Below are 18,513 nucleotides of genomic sequence, written 5' to 3' on the forward strand. Positions count from 1 at the left end.
AAAAGAGGAAGCTTCTCTGTAGCAGAACCTAAGTTAGGCTAGTGGACACAGATATTTTATTGACGAGGTCCTCTGAGTTTGAGGACACTAGAGATGCTAGGTGTTAAAGGGATTTGGTGGTTTCCATGGTTGTTAAAAAGTAGCACAGGCAATTGATTTTCCAGTCACCTCCCACATGCTACCTGTTTGGGACACATATCCTTTGAAGATAGCTACCACAAGCACACAGAAACCTATAAGGTATATACAGTTTTTGATATTCCAACACACATACATTCAATGGCTGACTGCCAAACTGGATCTATGCTTGAAGATCGCTGGCAGAAGAGCAACATTGCAGAAGGCTGCTCCCTCCACAAGGTCACTCTCCACCTTTGCGCCCTTCCTCTCTGTTTTGGTGGGAGTGCTCCTCCAACCTCCATTTGCACTGTGGAGTCTATACGCTCCTTCCTTCATGCCCCACCACTTCCTCCTATCACATCCCCTGCTCTCCTCCCTCGCTTCGCCCCGCCTCACCTGGAGGTCGCCAGTGTGAATCGCTACATGCAGTTGTGCATTAGCCGACCACAATGCTATTTTGTGCATCGCTCGTACTCCTTGCTGCTTCCCCACAGCAATCAGCAAGATTTTGTGTGAAAAGAGACTTTTAGGTTTTTTTCATGAACTTTCCCAAAATATGATATGTCCACTGCATCCTCCACACCAGAAAATATAAGTATGATAGGTGGCAGGTGGAGCTTGATTTAGGAATAAGGTTTTAACAGATTTGTGGTCAACAAAGGAACAAAGGCAACCTCCAAGGTGAGGAATAATTGAACAATCTCTCACTTAGCAGCTCTTTTGGAGGCTGTTATCCCTCCTCCCTCCTCCAAGGGACCACAGGGGCACAAAGTAATTCGATATATTTTCAGATTTTTCACACACCAGGGGCCCCATTAGTGGAAGGAGTCCCCACCCGCCCCTGAACTGACTGGCCAAGGCAGATTGCAGAATATGGGCCATTCTGAAGTTCTTCACAGAGCCCCTCCAATCCCAATATGGAGGGGTGTCCCATGTGGCTTTGCCACAGTATGTATCTATGTATATATGTTTTGGGTTTATAAAGCAAAGATTGACCCTACCTGGGCTACAACAGTGCTTCACAACAAACTGAAGCAGAACTACTAGCTAATAGTATAGCTATTCTAGAGGATAGAGTGTTGAGGGAACTAAATGAAAGGTAAGAGAAGATGGGTGCCAATGGTTCCAGGCAGGCCATACAGGTTAGGTAGGGAAAGGTTTACCTAGTGCTGGAAATGGAAAAGAAATACTGGGGGATCTATCACCTCTTTGAAGGGGCGGGGCTATGGGCAGGAGTGGCAGGGCCAAGGGGCATACCCTCCCACCCAGGTTGTGCAACACTGTATCTCTTCATAGATTCCAATCCTGGCGATTTGCATAAAAGCAACGGGCATTGTGGGAACATCATAATGTACACATTGGACATGGACTTATCCCTCACCCAACACACCACCTCCATATCTAAAACCGTTTCTTCCATCTATGAATTCTGAGGCATATTTTCCCTTAACTCCCCGATCCTCACCACTTCTTGGCCATCAACTCCATCATCCTGTCCCACCTAGGCTACGTAAAGTGCCTCTACCTAGGCGCTCCAGCGTTTCAACTAAGGAAACTGCAAAGAATCCAAAACACAGATGCGTGCCTGCTAACTAACCTACCTCCCAGAGAACACATCAGCCATACACTAACGGTCCTCCATTGGCTCCCGATTGGCAGACGCGCTACCTTTAAAGCCATGTGCATCACCCGCCACGCCATCCACAAAACGAGTCCGGAATTCCTTCAAGACAAAATCCTGCGCTAACAGCCCTCAAGGAGTCTCAGATCTCACACAGCATATTGCCTAGTGGTCCCACTTCACAACTCCTCCAGGCTGGGCGGATCCTTGTTCTCGGTCCAAGCACTGATCACCTGGAACTCCCTACACCTACACATTTGCAATACTGAAAATCACCTGAAATTCAGAAAGGCACTAAAACCCGCTTTTCCCAACATCCTTTTCAAACTCTCCCCCTATCTAAACTACATTGCTGAACCCAACATTCCTATACACCAATTACAGCACAGATGCCGGCAGCATTCACAGCAGATCACCTTGAGAAACTATCGCCCCCAGGCACAACAACACTTCTACCCAACAAATACCGCAGGGAAGCCAGCAGCATTCACTGAAGCACACCACAATAAACCCTACTCCTCGTCAAAACACAGCACCGATAATCGGCAGTGTTCGAATCGGCTCACCCTGACAAACTAGCTGCCTATGTACAACACTCCTACCAGATAAATACACCAAAGAAGACGGCAACATTTGCTGAGGCACACCGCAACAAACCTCACTCACCCTCGCTGCTCAGACTTTCGTTCCAGAGAGGCCATGAACAATGTGACCATGCCGTCCACACTGGACAAAGAAAAGAACGCTGTATCCGAACTATATTAAACCATACAATATGTATACCTTACACCCCGTCTGTGGACACAGGCTTCAGACATGGCTAAACATCTATGCACCATAGAATGCAGCTATGACTAGGCCATTCTGGTGAAGCAGCACACATAGCCGTCCACACTGAATCCCCTGGCATACCTGAACACCTCTGCCACTAGCATACAGCGACTACTAACAAAAGAAATTCGGTATAGCCGGCCACACATCGACTCTCTCAACAATAGCACTCTTTCCAAAGCCACCAACAGCGCCCACCCACGTGCCTGACCTTTTGGGCTGCTTAGTGGAGGCCAGCCAGCCAGTCCCAAGCCGGTGAAAATGCACACAAGCATCTCTTAATCTTAACTCTTAGAACCTTCCATCACATTGACTGCAGTCACTGAGGGCGTTCCAATCACAAAGCACATTGAGGCCATGCAAATGGGTAAAGAGCGCTATATGAATAACCAAATACAATACAATACACACTTTTAAATGTTAAACATGTCTTATAGTGATTCAGTAAGAAACCCTTGTAAGCGAATAATGGACTCTTCCGTTTTGATTGGTCACAATAGTCACCCTAATAAAGAGATGTCTGTAAATTGCAGGACATATATACCAGTTTGGACAGCTGAAACACTACATGAGGCTATGTGGCAGTTCTGTATGCAGTCTCCAGTGGCAAGTGTTCCGAAAGCGACTCCTTCGTGCAATCCTTGCAATATGAGCAACCTGCGCTTCACCAAGGCAGAGCTCTGTGCCTAGTTTTAGGGCGGCATGGTCTGCGAGGGTGATGTGATAGCCCCGGGGACTAGGGGGTGGGCGCTCCGTCTTGTTCCCGTCTATCCCTGCTCGGGTTTACTCAGTTTGGGCCGGGGAGGTTCTGCGGGTCATATGTCAAAGAAGTGAGTTGCATATGATTTCTGGTTTCATCTGTACATCATCCATGTACATCATCCATGTACATCATCCTCGCCGCTCCTAATATTTATTTGCTTGCTTTGTGGCTCTCCAACCTATTGCTCTAATGGAAACGAAGAGCTTTAAGGAAAGATGGAAAAAGAGTTCGGTTCTGGTGCTTCCAGGCTGTGATAATGAATTGTGGGTGGTAGGCCAACCTCCACCAGACCGGTTCACCAGCAGCCCTCAGGGAAATGTTCCATGTTTTGTGGTTTGACATTTCCCACATACACATGTCACTCAGAGGGGTGTTTTTCCCCGAGTGTTGGATTGAGTGGATTCTAGACCGACAAAGGCTGGGAGCTAAAAGAGTAGCGGTTCATGGCGGTGTTTGCCAGGATGGTTAAAGGCGGTGCTTTTTCTATCGGGAAAATGCCTTCCCATCCTTTCTGTAATAGACACAGTACTGCTTACAATCATGAGTGTCAGCTTCTACGTTTCTCATGGTAGAGGGGCGCAGTCTTAAGCCTGTGACATCACAGAAAAGAGTGACCCCAAACAATTCACGATCGAGACGGGAAAGGAGTGGGCATCACACATGCCTGGGCGGGCTCCAAAACGGTCTCTTTTTATCCTGGATGAAAACATGCTCTGTGCAGGGCCACATACCCCCAAGGTCCGGCCGTAGCCAGACTGAGGACTGCCTCATAGAGGGTCCAAATTTAGTGAGGCTGTCAAGTAAGGGTATTTCACACCTTTTCTGAGAAGCCACTTTCGGTGTTTTACTGACGGGTTCCTTTACATCCATGGCATCATCATACGAAATGCCAGATTCTGAAATGTGTTTATGCCACAAGTATTCTCCTCTGGTCAAATAACGTTGCCATGACAGTGGCAGTGCTCAGCGGCTGCCTGTCCATGTCCTGTGAGTGCCATCTTTACATGTATACGCCCACATTTGTGATAAAAAAAAACATTAACAACAAAATGGATTTCTTTTATGCGCTTGAAACCGATGTCATCCTCTAAGCGCGTGAGCAGGTTTCGAACCTGTGCTGCCCAGAGCTGTCTTGTTTCCACCCACGATGAGCGCGCTCGGCGCTGCCCCTGAGGTATCCTCCCAGCCATCACCCACGCACCTCTACCCTCTCTCCACACTGCCCAAAAATTCGATTTTTGGGTGTTGGAAAGCCTTCTGCTCCTAAGAAATTGTGTACATTCCCATTGACAACGTCATATATGGGTCGCCAGAGGTCACAACGGCGACCTCTGAGGTCTCCCTTGAGACCTCTAAAAAAAAAAAGAACCCCAAAAAAAGTGTACGTTTTTTTTTTTTTTGTAATGCAATTTCCTTAACCATGTGGCTCTCGAGTGTCTGGCTTTCTTGTTCAGGCGCCTTAAAAAAACAAGAAAAAAAACAACAGGAGTGCCATAAATCTAACACTTTCAGCAGTAACCCTAAATAAGAAAGAATAGGAATATCTTTCTGGAATTCTAGACAATCATTGCTAAACTCATAAAAGGTTTATTTCAGGCACACTTCAGGGGGTGAGTCACTGATTTAGCTTGTTCTTTAACGCCTCAACTCACCCTTTCATCCTTCTGAGGTCGATAAATGAGTACCAACACAGGTTGGGTGATATTGTATGTATATTTTTTTCTATATAAAGCGCTTAAACGTAAGTACTATATAATAACACATCATTATCATTTGGTCATGGACGTTTGCTTGCATTCACAGTAATTTGGTAATATGGGCCTATACACACTGATCTTAACAATACATATGGCAATCCATTCTTGTATGAAATGTACATCACATTATAGTGATATCCTAACCATATTTTTTGTAGTGTACAATGCTATGTGATGCCACTTCCTGTTTTGTCAACGGGTGTTAGATCACTTCCCAGGATATTACTTCGGGGTGGGGTCAAATGACATCGTCAGGGGTCAAGGGTCGTGTGATGTCACTTCCGCTACCCCAGGCATTTTGGTAAAATGACATCCCTGCTGACAACCCCCGACGCAGCTGGTATTTCAATTGCTCACCCTTTTCCAGGATTCGGCGGCTTTTCTGTGCCCCCTCATGCCGAGAATGCAGATATCAACAGCACGCTAGGGGTGGTGGCTAGGGCATCCAGAAATGGCATAATGCATTGTGGGATTCACGAACCAGAGTTGCAATCTCAAGAATCGGACCCTGAAAGCCCAATTATTAACTAATTTGTTTTTAAATATAGAAAAGGAAATGTCTTAAACTGCTCCATGTAACTTTTGAGATGTCCTGCACGTTCGGGCTTTGTAGCTTGTCATTCTTGAGCAGAGCCTGGGATATTGTTTTCAAGCTATAAATGAAAGACTGCAAGTACCAGCATGCAAATGGATGTGATCCTGTAAGCCAGGATTGGCTAAGCATCTCCTACTTCGCATGGGGCATCTTGGGATCTCTGAACTCTCACTTCTGTGTTATACCCATTAGATAAAGTCACCTTCTGTAATCATTGTATGATAGAAGCATACCACCTGTTGTGAAACGTGGTGAATAAAATATGCAGCCTTAAGAATACAGGTATTATTGAAATGGATTAATTGCTTTGAAAAGAGTACGAAAATGGTTTCATTTGTAATTCAGCCAATGCGTATCCAGGGGGTTTGGCAGTGTGCTTTGGTTCCATGTGATAATATCGCCGCAAAAATATCCCCATACAAAAAATGTCGCCATATTGTTGCGGCGTTATTACCCCATGGAACCTGCGGGGGACACCCCCGCAAACCCCATATATTTTAAAAGGGAGCGGGGGACACCCCTGCAACCCCCCCATCCATTTACCCCATAAATTATCCCCACCAAAAATATCGCCTATGGCTGTTCCCGACGACCATATGTACGGTGATATCTTTGGTGGCTGCACACAAAACAAGGAGCATCGCTATAAGAACCTTTAATGGTGACTTAACCAGGTTTTGGAAAATCTGGTAGCCCGTGGCAATTCAATTAATGAACTGGACAATTCAAGTGCTGATCTTAACCAATCAATTTAACCAGGAGGGCAGGCAGAGTTTACACACAAATCGTTAAAAAATGTGATAAAAACCTGCTGAGGAATGAGGATTTTTGTAATGTGACTCAGGGTTCCACGTGTGTCAGTGATATGTCCACTCCCCTATTTGGCAAAAGCTTGTAGAAAATGTCCCAAATGTCTATAATTTTGATTGCAATTGAAAAGAAAATCTCAGGTAGATTTTTCTAATGTTATGTAAACACATGTGACTAGACTAATACAAACTGTGGTCCAGTGTGCACGGTCCAAATCATCACAACCACCAATCCAAATGTTCACATGTGCATTTTATTTACAATTACGTGCGGGTGTTGGCATAGAACGAACACCAGATTTTGCTTGGCACTCCGCTGTAACGCGCACAGTATTAGATGGTTCAATCTTTGGGCTGGCTCCTCGCACTCTTTAACCATCTCACCAAGTGCTCCACGCTCTTCCTTTCTGACCCAAGCTCCTCGCACCCTATGCCCATATGTTCCAGTCTCCTCGCTTTTTATTTGTAAACTTTTTTTTTCAACACAGTGAGACATCCATCCCCAGACACAGTTTACAGCTCGGATTGCAGTTCATACATCAACTTGGGAATTCAGTGACCACACCTGTTAGTCACCATATGGACACCCTTTTAGATACAATCAGAATTAAACATTGGTATCTAGTCAGTTCTCTGTACTCGTAAATATTCACGGAAAAGCTCTCAAGTGTCTTTCGGTCTGCAGCTCGATATACCGAGTGCTACATAGGATACCTCACATTCATTAACATATGTGATTTCGTGAACCCACATCGTAATGTCTGGGGCGGTTTTGGACTTCCATTTAAGTAGTATGCACTTTTTGGCCAGCAAGCAGCCAACGTTGAAAAGTCGCCTCCGCTTAACCGAAACCATGCTGATATCACCAAACAAGTATTTGTGCAGTGTTTAGGACGGTGGGACTCCCGTTCATCCATGTAGTATATCTGAAACCTACTGCCAGAATTGGGTGATGCGGGGGCATCCCCAGTACATGTGATGTGCACCAGGCCTGGCCGCCTTCAATTTAACACAAAAATCATTCGCAGAGGGGCACACTTGGCAAGTTTCGCAGGGGTGTAGTGCAGCCTATTGAGTACTTTAAATTGAATGAGTCTGTGTCTGGCATTCAGGGCCACCTCCTTGGTAAAGCGGCACCATCATGTCCATTGTAATTTGTCCAATGGGGCACCAAGAACTTCCACCCAATTCCCCTTGACTTTCTGAGGTTGCAATTGTGTGCCTTGACATTTCTTATATAATTTGGATACCAACCCTCTGTGGTTCCCACCCGCCGTCACTGCCTCTAGTATCTCGCTCGCCTCAGGTTCGTTGGGGAAAGACAACCATCGCGCCCTGACAGCCGCTTTTATTCTGTGGTACTGTGGTGTTTTAGTGGGACCAGTGCCCAGCTTCTCTGAGAAGTCTGTTGGTGTTACAAAAGAGCCACCAGGGAAGAGGTTGTGTAAGGTCAGTGTGCCGTCCGTGTCCCACCCATGTTAGATTGCACCAAAGCGGGATAGCACCTGAGTATGGCTCCGTGATATGAATTCTCTTGACTATTCTGTACCAGGCATTGCCATTCAATCGGACCGGGTCGAACGTGCAGGTGTCAGGGTGTTGATTGGCTAGAACTACTGTGCGCAGCTTTGATGGGGACGCACTATACTCCTCCAGGCCTGCGTGTAGTGGTTGTCCACGTAAAGAGGACCAGTACCCAGTGAAGTGCGCCTGTGCCACTTCTATTCTTCCTCTCTGACGCAAGCTCCTCGCACTGTATACACATAGGTTCCAGTCTCCTCGCACTCTTTAACCATCTCACCAAGTGACCCATACTCTTCCTTCCTGGCCCCAGCTCCTCGCACTGTAGGCCCATATGTTCCAGTCTCCTCGCACTCTTTAACCATCTCACCAAGTGCCCCACGCTCTTCCTTTCTGACTCAAGCACCTCGCAGCGTATGCCCATATGTGCCAGTCTACTCGCATTCTTTAACCATCTCACCAAGTGTCCCACGCACTTCCTTTCTGACCCAAGCTCCTCGCACCGTATGCCCATATGTTCCAGTCTCCTTGCACTCTTTAACCATCTCACCAAGTGCCCCACGCTCTTCCTTTCTGACCCAAGCTCCTCGCACCGTATGCCCTTATGTGCCAGTCTCCTCGCACACTTTAACCATCTCACCAAGTGCCCCACGCTCTTCCTTTCTGACCCAAGCTCCTCACACCGTATGCCCATATGTTCCAGTCTCCTCGCACTCTTTAACCATCTCACCAAGTTTCCCACGCTCTTCCTTTCTGACCCAAGCTCCTCGCACCGTATGCCCTTATGTGCCAGTCTCCTCGCACACTTTAACCATCTCACCAAGTGCCCCACGCTCTTCCTTTCTGAGCCACTTTCTGGTGACGTGTCCTAAGAACCTCAGCGTATACACTTGCGTGCCCCAAGCTTTTCACAAAATGTGTCCTTGGGATTAGGCCTGCCAGCTGTGAAAGGAAGCTATGGCGGTCTCTGGTAAAGAGGCCAGAAGCTACCCCACTCTATTCCACCCAGTGTAGGGGGTTGACAGCTCGCCTTCTCCCAGAGGCCTAGCCAGAAGTGTCTAACATATGGGGCCTGAAGCTAATGTAGTTGGGCCCACTGCAGTGACATTAATATCTGTAATGCCCACACAGTGCAGATTTCGGGTGGGCCTTGCCCCTCAGGCCCTACCCTGTCTACACCTCTGCCTTCTCCCCACGCACCTTGCAATAGTATCAGAACTGAAATAAGAAGCAGTAAACCTAATAGACTGGCTTCCGGATTCTTGTGAAGCATTTCTCTGCTTTCCGTGTGGAACTGTTTGGTGTTTTGTCTGTGTCAGGTTATGATTGCGTCATGCATTCATTTTCAAGAGTCTTAGACGGTGTGTGAGTGAGCGAGAGAGAGTGTGAGAGAGACACTTAAGGAAGGGGGCATGGATCTATTCACTAGCTGCTGCGAGAGATTTTTCAATTGTTAGTCACTGCATTCAAAGTGTAAGCGCAAGGGCACAGCTGAAGACGGTTTAGAGTTGATCGCGTTGCAGAGGCACTCATGGTAGTGGTCAGTCTAGAGCTCCTCACATGCCATTAATGCCTAATTAGTCAATGTATCGTAGTATTAAAGATTTTTTTGCAAATGTTCCAAGGTATATTCTGTAGATAACGGTGCGTCACAAGAGATAAATAACGACAGCGTTCCAGACGCTTTTCCCGCCATACACTTTTCCTATTGTGTGGTGAAGGAACACGCCAGTGCCACCTACATAATGGGGCACATCCCACTGCTGGCACCATCAGACACCACTTCTTTTGTAGCCAGCACAGCCACTGCTGGCCCCATCAGGCACTGCTTCCTTTATAGGCAGCACAGCCACTGCTGGCCCCATCAGGCACCACTTCCTTTATAGGCAGCACAGCCACTGCTGGCTCCATCAGACACCACTTCCTTTATAGGCAGCACAGCCACTGCTGGCTCCATCAGACACTGCTTCCTTTATAGGCAGGACGGCCGCTGCTGGCTCCATCAGACACCACTTCCTTTATAGGCAGCACAGCCACTGCTGGCTCCATCAGACACGTTTCCTTTATAGGCAGCACAGCCACTGCTGGCTCCATCAGACACCACTTCCTTTATAGGCAGCACAGCCACTGCTGGCTCCATCAGACACCGCTTCCTTTATAGGCAGGACGGCCGCTGCTGGCTCCATCAGACACCGCTTCCTTTATAGGCAGCACAGCCACTGCTGGCTCCATCAGACACCACTTCCTTTATAGGCAGCACAGCCACTGCTGGCTCCATCAGACACCGCTTCCTTTATAGGCAGGACGGCCGCTGCTGGCTCCATCAGACACGTTTCCTTTGTAGCCAGCACAGCCACTGCTGGCTCCATCAGACACCGTTTCCTTTATAGCCAGCACAGCCACTGCTGGCCCCATCAGGCACTGCTTCCTTTATAGGCAGCACAGCCACTGTTGGCACCGTCAGACGCCGCTTCCTTTATAGGCAGCACAGCCACTGTTGGCACCGTCAGACGCCGCTTCCTTTATAGGCAGCACAGCCACTGCTGGCTCCATCAGACACCGCTTCCTTTATAGGCAGGACGGCCGCTGCTGGCTCCATCAGACACCACTTCTTTTATAGGCAGCACAGCCACTCCTGGCTCCACTACTTCTTTTGGCACCGTCAGACACCACTTCCTTTATAGGCAGCACAGCCACTGCTGGCTCCATCAGACACCACTTCCTTTATAGGCAGCACAGCCACTGTTGGCACCGTCAGACACCGCTTCCTTTGACTGTTGGCACCGTCAGACAACGCTTCCTTTATAGGCAGCACAGCCACTGTTGGCACGTTCAGACACTGCTTCCTTTGTAGCCAGCAAAGACACTGCTGGCACCATCACGTATTGCTTCTTTTATAGGCAACACAACCTACTGCTGGCAACGTCAGACACCGCCTCTTTTATAGGCCATGCAACCCACTACTGGCACCGTCATAGCTAGCAACAAAATGTGTTCAACCTCAGAGCTCCTAAGCTGCTCTGAACTAACACTGGGAGAAAAAAACGAACCAAACTGCTGTTTACATGAACGAGCCATGCACGTCTGGCGTTCATTTATCGTTCAAAATCAGTGGTCGAAGTGTAACAGTAACATTAACATTAAATATCTTCCCCTGCCTTGTCCCCTTCTACTCCTGCACCAGCTGCCCCTGCCCCCCTCACCAGCAGCCCCATACTCAACCCTCCCACAATGCAAACACCAGACCTTCCTTTTCTCCACTGCACCCCACACTGCTGTGTTTACAGCAGTACTATTAAGACAGAGGAGAACACAATGAAAGAAAAGGCAGCATTTAAATAACCACCATTAGTTGGTTATTGCCCCCCCACAGCATGCAGCTTCAGGCAGCCTCCCCCATCTAATCACCCACCATTCCCACCTCTTGAGGACACTCCTAGGGCTATAGGCACACACACCTGCCCATTCCCTATGCGGACACGGTGTCTGCAGCAATCCATGATTAATTGCAGAAGACACATATCAGTGCGGAGAACGGGGCTTTGTGACTGCTTGACATTGTGTGTCATGTCTCAGGAAGTCTATACAAAGGAACAACAACAATCCAGCACCTGCAAGATAGCTCAGCATGGTCTGCCACTTTAGTGTTACACCACAACCAAGGTTATAATCCCCATTAGGGAAGAAGTTGTTAAATACATAAATAAAGGTTTCCATCACAGCCATCCAGGAATGGTGCTCTGGGTAAAATAATGTAAGGTAATGATCACTGATTTCCAAAAAAGCAAGGGAAAGTTGTATGCTTTGACCTCTGTTCATAATGCCGTAGAAGTGGCGAAGGTGCACGTCAGGTTCTTGGCCTACCATGAAGAATGTTTCACTGAATGCCTTTGCCGCTACTTTCTCTGCTCCTTCTATGCCTGCGGCTGACTTACACTCTGACACAGCCCTCTCTAACCTGCATCTTTCTATCTCCAGCACTCTTGATGTCCTCGCCCCTGTCATGAGAATCTGTCTGAAGCCTACCTCCAAGTGCAACTCTTGTAATGACTCTGACCTCGCTGGCCTGAAACGCAAGTGCAGGGTGGCTTAGAGCAAGTGGAGGGCATCAGGCACATCCTCTGACAAACTGCCCTGCTGCCTGCTCCAAAGGCAATACAGACTCTGTACTGTCAAGGAAGAGAGTCCGCATCCAAGCCTGGATCTCTGCCACCTGTAACAACACGGCCAAACTCTTTAAAATCTTCAGGGAGCTGGCCAATCATCATGCAGTCTCCACCTCTCCTACTCCCTCCCAGTCCCTCTGTACAGCTCTGGCTTCTCACTTCACCACTAAAACTCAGGACATCTGGTCATCACTCTCCTCTACCTCTCCTCTACTTCTGTCAGCCCCCTTCTGGCTGCCCCCCCTCTTGCCTCCTTTCTCCTCTTTCAAAGCGACAACACCTGATGAAGTTTCTGGACAAGTCCGCTATTTGAAAGTGTTGTCCAAACAGTTGCTCTCCTGCTCCTCCAGAACCATCAAGGACCACAAGTGACACTCTAGCTCCAGCCTTTGCCGATTTCTACAATCACTCTTTCTCCACTGGATCTTTCCCCTCTCCCCCTCAAGCACTCCCTTGTGCACCCCCTCTTTAAAAAGCCTTCGGACGATCCTACTTGTCCGGCAAACTATCGCCCGATCTCTATCACTCCTTTCCTGGGAAAACTCTTGGAAAAGCTGGCCATCCCCCAGCTTAAACTCCACACTGAAGCTCTTGGTTGTCTCCATGACCATCAGTCTGGGTTAAGAGCTGCCATAGGCACAGAAACTGCTATCCTGAACACCCGTGAAGATCTGCTCACAAATCTCAATTCTAGCCTTCCTTCTGTCCTGATCCTCTGTGGCATTTTCCTCTGCTTTTGACATGGTCAATCATACCATCCTGATCAATCGACTCTGTGAGAACCTGGGTATCACTTATAAAGCCCTGGAGTGGTTGTCCTCCTTTCTCCTTGACCCGGCCCTCCCAGGTCCAACTTGGGTCCTTTCTCTCCACCGCATCTCTCTCCACAAGTGGTGCTACCCAGGACTCTAACCTCTCACCCTGACTCTTCAATGTCTACTTGGCCCCTTTGGCCCACATTATCTCTAACTACTCCTCTAACTTTCATTGTTATGCGTATGACACTCAGCTCTCTTTCAGGCTCCCTTCAGTCTCCTCTCTCTCTCATTCCTCTATCCGCAAGTCAGGATTGGTGTGCCTCTAACAATCTCTGCCTTAATGCTAGTAAGGCTGAGATCATTCTCATTGGCACTCCTTCTCCTGCTTTCCCTCTCTCACTCTGGCCGCCCTCCTGGGGCCCTCTTACTTTGCTTTTCTGTGAGGCAAAAAACCTTGGTGTCATCTTCGACTCCACTCTCTCTTTCTTTCCTCACATCACAGACCTTGCCACGAAGGCCCTCTACCAGATGCACCTCCTCAGAGGTATTCTTCCTTTCCTCACTTTCCCCCAGAAGCTCACTGTCTCCAGAGCCCTGTTTCTCTGTAGGCTGGACTACTGCAACAGCCTCTTTCTCAATCTGCCTTCCTCTACACTCCGCCCTCTGCAACTAATCCAGAACAAGACTGCAAGACTTGCCCTTGGCGTCAAGCCCAGGGACCGTATCTCTTCAGACCTAAAATCTCTCCACTGGCTCCCGGTGGCTGCAAAGATCAAGTTCAAGGCCCCCTACATCGTCCACAAGGCATTCTGGGGCCGCGGACCATGCTAGATCCAACTCTCTATTCCAAAACACCTTACTTCTCGAGCCCTTCGCTCAGCCACCTCTGACTCTCTGAGGGTCAGACACTTCTCCAGGGAGAGTGGGAGGGGGTAGATCTCACTCCTCTGCAGGTCCTTCCCTTCTGCAATGGCCTCCCTGCCCCTCTCAGACTTGAGTCAGGGCCCCTGAAGTTCCAGAAGCAGCTCAAGACCTTGCTTTTCACCTTTGCTTTCTCTCTCTCTCCTGCTGACCTGCCTGTCTGCTGCTCTGGCTGTTGGCCTAGCTACCCTCAGAGTCTGAATGGATACCAGGCTACTCCACAACCAGTTGCCCCTGCACTGCCCTCAGGCCTACCTCGTGCTTAGACACTGTAACTGTAACCCAACAGTCCCCTGTATCCTTGCACTTACCCAGAGCCGCGCTGCTCTGGCTGCACCTACTCAGAGCAATGCAGCCCTCATTGCACTTCCCTCTTTCCTTCTCCCTGGCACTTCCCCTTCTCCCCCCCCTGCACTTTGCGTTATCGCACTTGCATGATTTGAATGACACAAGGCCTAGTAAGATCGCTTGTTTTGTAATTTCTCGGTCTACCCTCCCTTGTCTTGTCGCACCTAGAAACACTTGTGTACAGGTGCATTATAAATGACGCATCATTTCATATCATATCATCATGAGTAGTGCAGGTTGCCTTATAAAGGCTTTTAGTAGCACCTAACCAATAAGTGCAATTAACAACACTAGGAGATACCTCCTATGCCTGTTTGAGAAGTCTGCATATGTCAAATGTATACATTCTATGACTTTTATACTTTTCTCTATATTAACCTGTGTTCTATCATGTTTCCTCTCTAGGGCTGAAAAAACAGAAGTCCTTAGCGACGACCTCTTGCAAGTAAGTTGCCATTTTGTTTGTAATATATATATATATATGTTAAAAGATTGTATGTGTACCTTCCCGCACCTGGATAGAAGTGGAATTCAGAAGCTGAATAACTCTGCAACAGGTCATGGTTGTCCTGATTCTGTCCTGTGGCCCCAAAGCATGCACCCTCCCCATAAAGAGCCTGTATTGACATAGAGTAAAACCCCCAAAGCCAGGTAATCTATTTGATAGTGTGCCATGATAATAGTACCTGATTTAATTCTACCAGGTATATGTTATGTGAAAAACGTGTATACTGTGCCAGCCACATTCTGTGCAGGGTCAGTAATGCGAGGGGGACATCTGTTTGTGGTTTTCTCAACATGTGACATTTTATAAATATCAAAAAGTGCAAAGAAAACCTAATTATATCTACTCTAACAGGGATTCCCTACCTCGTCTAGGTTCTAAGGGGAATTCTAGCATACACAAAACTAGCCCTCACACTAACCAGAACATTCAAAGCAAAGTAGTAACATAATTAAATGATAATCAAACAACCAATGACTTGGATAATCTTCATCTACCCCGGGTTGATCCTTTTCCCAGGATTGTACCGAAGTCACTCTCACCAAGTGTCCATAAAGAAAACAGAATCTTAAGTCAGTTCTTGAAAAGTTCCAAAAGAAACAAACATTCACCCAAAAGAAAATCCACTGGCAACAGTTCTTTATCCTCTTGTTGAAAAGTTCCCCTTTGAATTACAATAAAGAAACAACACCATTGGTAATCCGGGATATCCTCTTTCCAGGAGAGAATAAATATAGTTCAAAGGACAAAAGTACTGATGCTGCTTCAACCACTGTCCAAATATTTGAAGCCTCTGCAGCATCTTCAATGTATCATTTTGTCAGGATGCTTCTTCTTATGGTGTTGCTCCCTTCTCGTCAACTCCCTTTCTGCTAGTGCTACTGTGAAAACAGACTCTTTTGATCCACAGTGTTCTAATGCTTCAACAAACTTCAACACAATGTTCTCTTACAATATTATAGGCAACCACAGTTCTGTCTGCTCTGCTGCAACTTTAGACTTAATGACTGTTAGGCAACTTAAGACAAGACTCGTCGACCTCCACAAGTATTCAAAGCACTCTTCCTTCTTATGCCACAAGGAAGGGGCAGACTCTGTACCTTTTCTGTCTGTCTTAGTGCTATGGAAAATAATCGGCCTTGCGTCCAGGCAGCTCCTCTCTCAGCTTCCACAGTCTCAGACACAGTCTCAGACTCACAGTTTATAAACTCAATCTTCCCCAAGCACCCAGCTCCCTTCCCCAGCTTTAGGCACACCTTTTTGCTTCCAGTATGTATTGCCACTCTTCCAGCCTTGGATAACCTTGTAACCCCTGGATCAGAGGACAACGTAAAAGACTACAAAAACAGGTGGTTAGATTTGAATAGGGCTGGTTTCGATGCGGAAAGGATTGGTCTACTGGCTTGGGTAATGCTTGCTATTTTTTGTACTTCAACAACTTCTAAAGTTTTAAAATACTTCTTCTGAATGTAACAAGATTCAACCTTCACAGGAGAAACAGATTTATATATACGCGACCACTCTTTGATAAAGATTTGAAGCTTCAAAGCAACCTAAGGACTTACACTCCCCTTCAAATAAGCAGAGTAATAATTCGACTCTTGTCGGTAATCAGAATTGTCCATACGCAATTTCCCCTTGATGTTATAATACTTCAACAATTCGTAAACTTCAGGTTTAACTTTTGGGGTGATTTCAGCATCATTATCCCTCTCAATTGGAGACACACGACCACTGCGATAAAGTCAATTAGTCGACAATAGGCAAAAGGAAAGCTTTTCTTTACGCGAGCACGTTAACAGAATTTAAATGTATGTGTGATACATTTCCTTTGTAAATATAATGTCTTATAGCAACAAGCAACTTTTACTTGCTCCATCATATAAGGAAGTTGTATTTGAGTTGGTTACAGTTACTGACAAGGGGTTTTCAGTAATTCGGTGTACAGGGCTTCACTCATCGGCTTTAGAACATAGAAACACTGCAGGTGTGGGCGGATTCCACTTCCCAACTTTTCTTTCTACTACAACTGCTTCAGGCACTCTTTGGACCCACACCTGCAACATGGGTGTCTCCGGGCCGGCCTCAATCATGGGAAGTCTCTTTCACTCTTCTGTCCCTTGGCTTGCTTCTGAACACGGGCCTCGGGGTGTAGAACATCTTCCGCTCTGCAGTCACAGCAATAAGGCGCACCTGGGCAAGCCTTTAACTTCGCCATATTTCTCTCCGTGCAGCCACAGCCAGACAGGGCTTGTGAAAACAGGGCCAACTCAGAACCTGCAGGTGAAATCTGCGCTTCTCTTGTCCCGGTGTCCCTTCAGTGATCACACTTCCACATGAACTGCCAGCCTTGTGCTGCTCTCCTTCTGCTACTACTGCCAAACGTCCAGCTTCTGCTCCAGCTCATTCTCTCTGCTCCTTCCTGCTGCAGCCTTTTATGCATCTCAGGTTGGGGCAATTACGTTCAGGTGCAGGTCATTAGTGTTCATTGCCTGACCCTGGCAAAGGCTGTTAGGTCTACTTGCCTGCCCTTTCCTTCTGCATGGCTCCTCAGCTCTCTTCTTCCTTACAGTCCCAGTGGTATTATGGGACACATAGTCCTTTTTAAGGAAATTAGGGTTTCCTCCTTTTACATTATTAAAGGTAGTTTCAATTCCCTTACTATTATTAGAAGAGGATTTTTTTGTGGGTTTTAGTCTTATTAGTGATAGGTGGTATAGAGAAGGCAAAACTTTCTTCATTCCTTTTGGTTGCACCCTTGGCATTGAGGAGGGCATTTAAGTTTAGGGATACCTAAGACTTGTTCTGTTGATGTAATAGGCTGAGAAGTTACATTCTTGAAACTTACCATTTTAGTCTTAATAGGAGGTTGGATATTTTAAAGTAGCAATAAGCCAAAACCTCCTCCGACATAGTGGCAAGAGTATCCCTCTCAAAGGAAAGATACTGTGCCTCATCCCACGGAATCTCCCCATTACCCTGGGCCTTGTCTCCACCCAGGTGATCGTCCTGCAGTACATACACCACCCCCAGGGTTGGGATCAGGAAGTGTCTGACCTCTCTTGGTCTCTAGGCAGGGTTTTGGTGAGGGATCTGCAGGAGTCCCCACACTTCATAGTGGCCCAACAGTACTAAGGATTACCAGTCATGTGACTTATTGTGCCCCTGCTAGGCCTATCTAAACTTTGGTCCACGAGAGAGTAGAAAAGGGCATTTGAGGAGAGTAAAGAACAAAAAAGGGAGAACGGTGAAATGCTCAGAAGAAATCTGTACATGTAAGAAAAAGAATGCAGGGTGGGGATAAAGTTTGTTAGCTTGCATGCCTGTTTATTCAGTGTAGAGTGATCGAACCGTAGCAGTGATCAGAAAAAAGCAAAGATGTTATGCTTTTGTGAGAAATCATATATCTGTGTGGGCTGTTTCTAATACAGGAAATAACTGACATAAGTTGTGTAGTGGTTGTGTGATGAGCTTTAGATGTACTCAAGTGTACCCTTGAAGAGCAGAGGGTATATCTTCCGTTATGTTCTTACATAACCTGGCTGATCCCAGAGGGATAAATCTGGGATTGGCAAGAGTGTTCAGGGTGCACCGTGCAAGGTGAAGGCGGTGGACAGACAGGGGAATAGAATTCCAGTGTATTTGATCCATAAACGTGCCATATGTACCTGGCCACATGCTGACAAAAAGGTGCAGTGGGAGGAAATAGTGTAATATTCTCATAATATATCGAAATGTATTGTCTGAGGTTGCAGTCTCTGCACAAGTCATGGTTCCTGTTTTGGGGGTTGCGTGTGT

General features: G+C 47.0%; 1 protein-coding gene across 6 annotated transcripts in view; it reads left to right on the top strand.

The window, feature by feature from the left end:
• Positions 1-18,513, top strand: part of ARHGAP44 (Rho GTPase activating protein 44) — an 819,716-nt gene that overhangs the window by 451,126 nt on the left and 350,077 nt on the right. For all 6 annotated transcript variants that reach the window (XM_069654562.1, XM_069654566.1, XM_069654567.1 and 3 more), the window contains exon 2: positions 14,616-14,655. In XM_069654562.1, the coding sequence (XP_069510663.1) occupies positions 14,616-14,655 (40 nt within the window). The remainder of the gene's footprint in view (positions 1-14,615; positions 14,656-18,513) is intronic.

Source organism: Ambystoma mexicanum, chromosome 3q (assembly GCF_040938575.1).
Source record: "Ambystoma mexicanum isolate Mex_15411 chromosome 3q, UKY_AmexF1_1, whole genome shotgun sequence".
In the NCBI taxonomy this organism is placed as follows: domain Eukaryota; kingdom Metazoa; phylum Chordata; class Amphibia; order Caudata; family Ambystomatidae; genus Ambystoma; species Ambystoma mexicanum.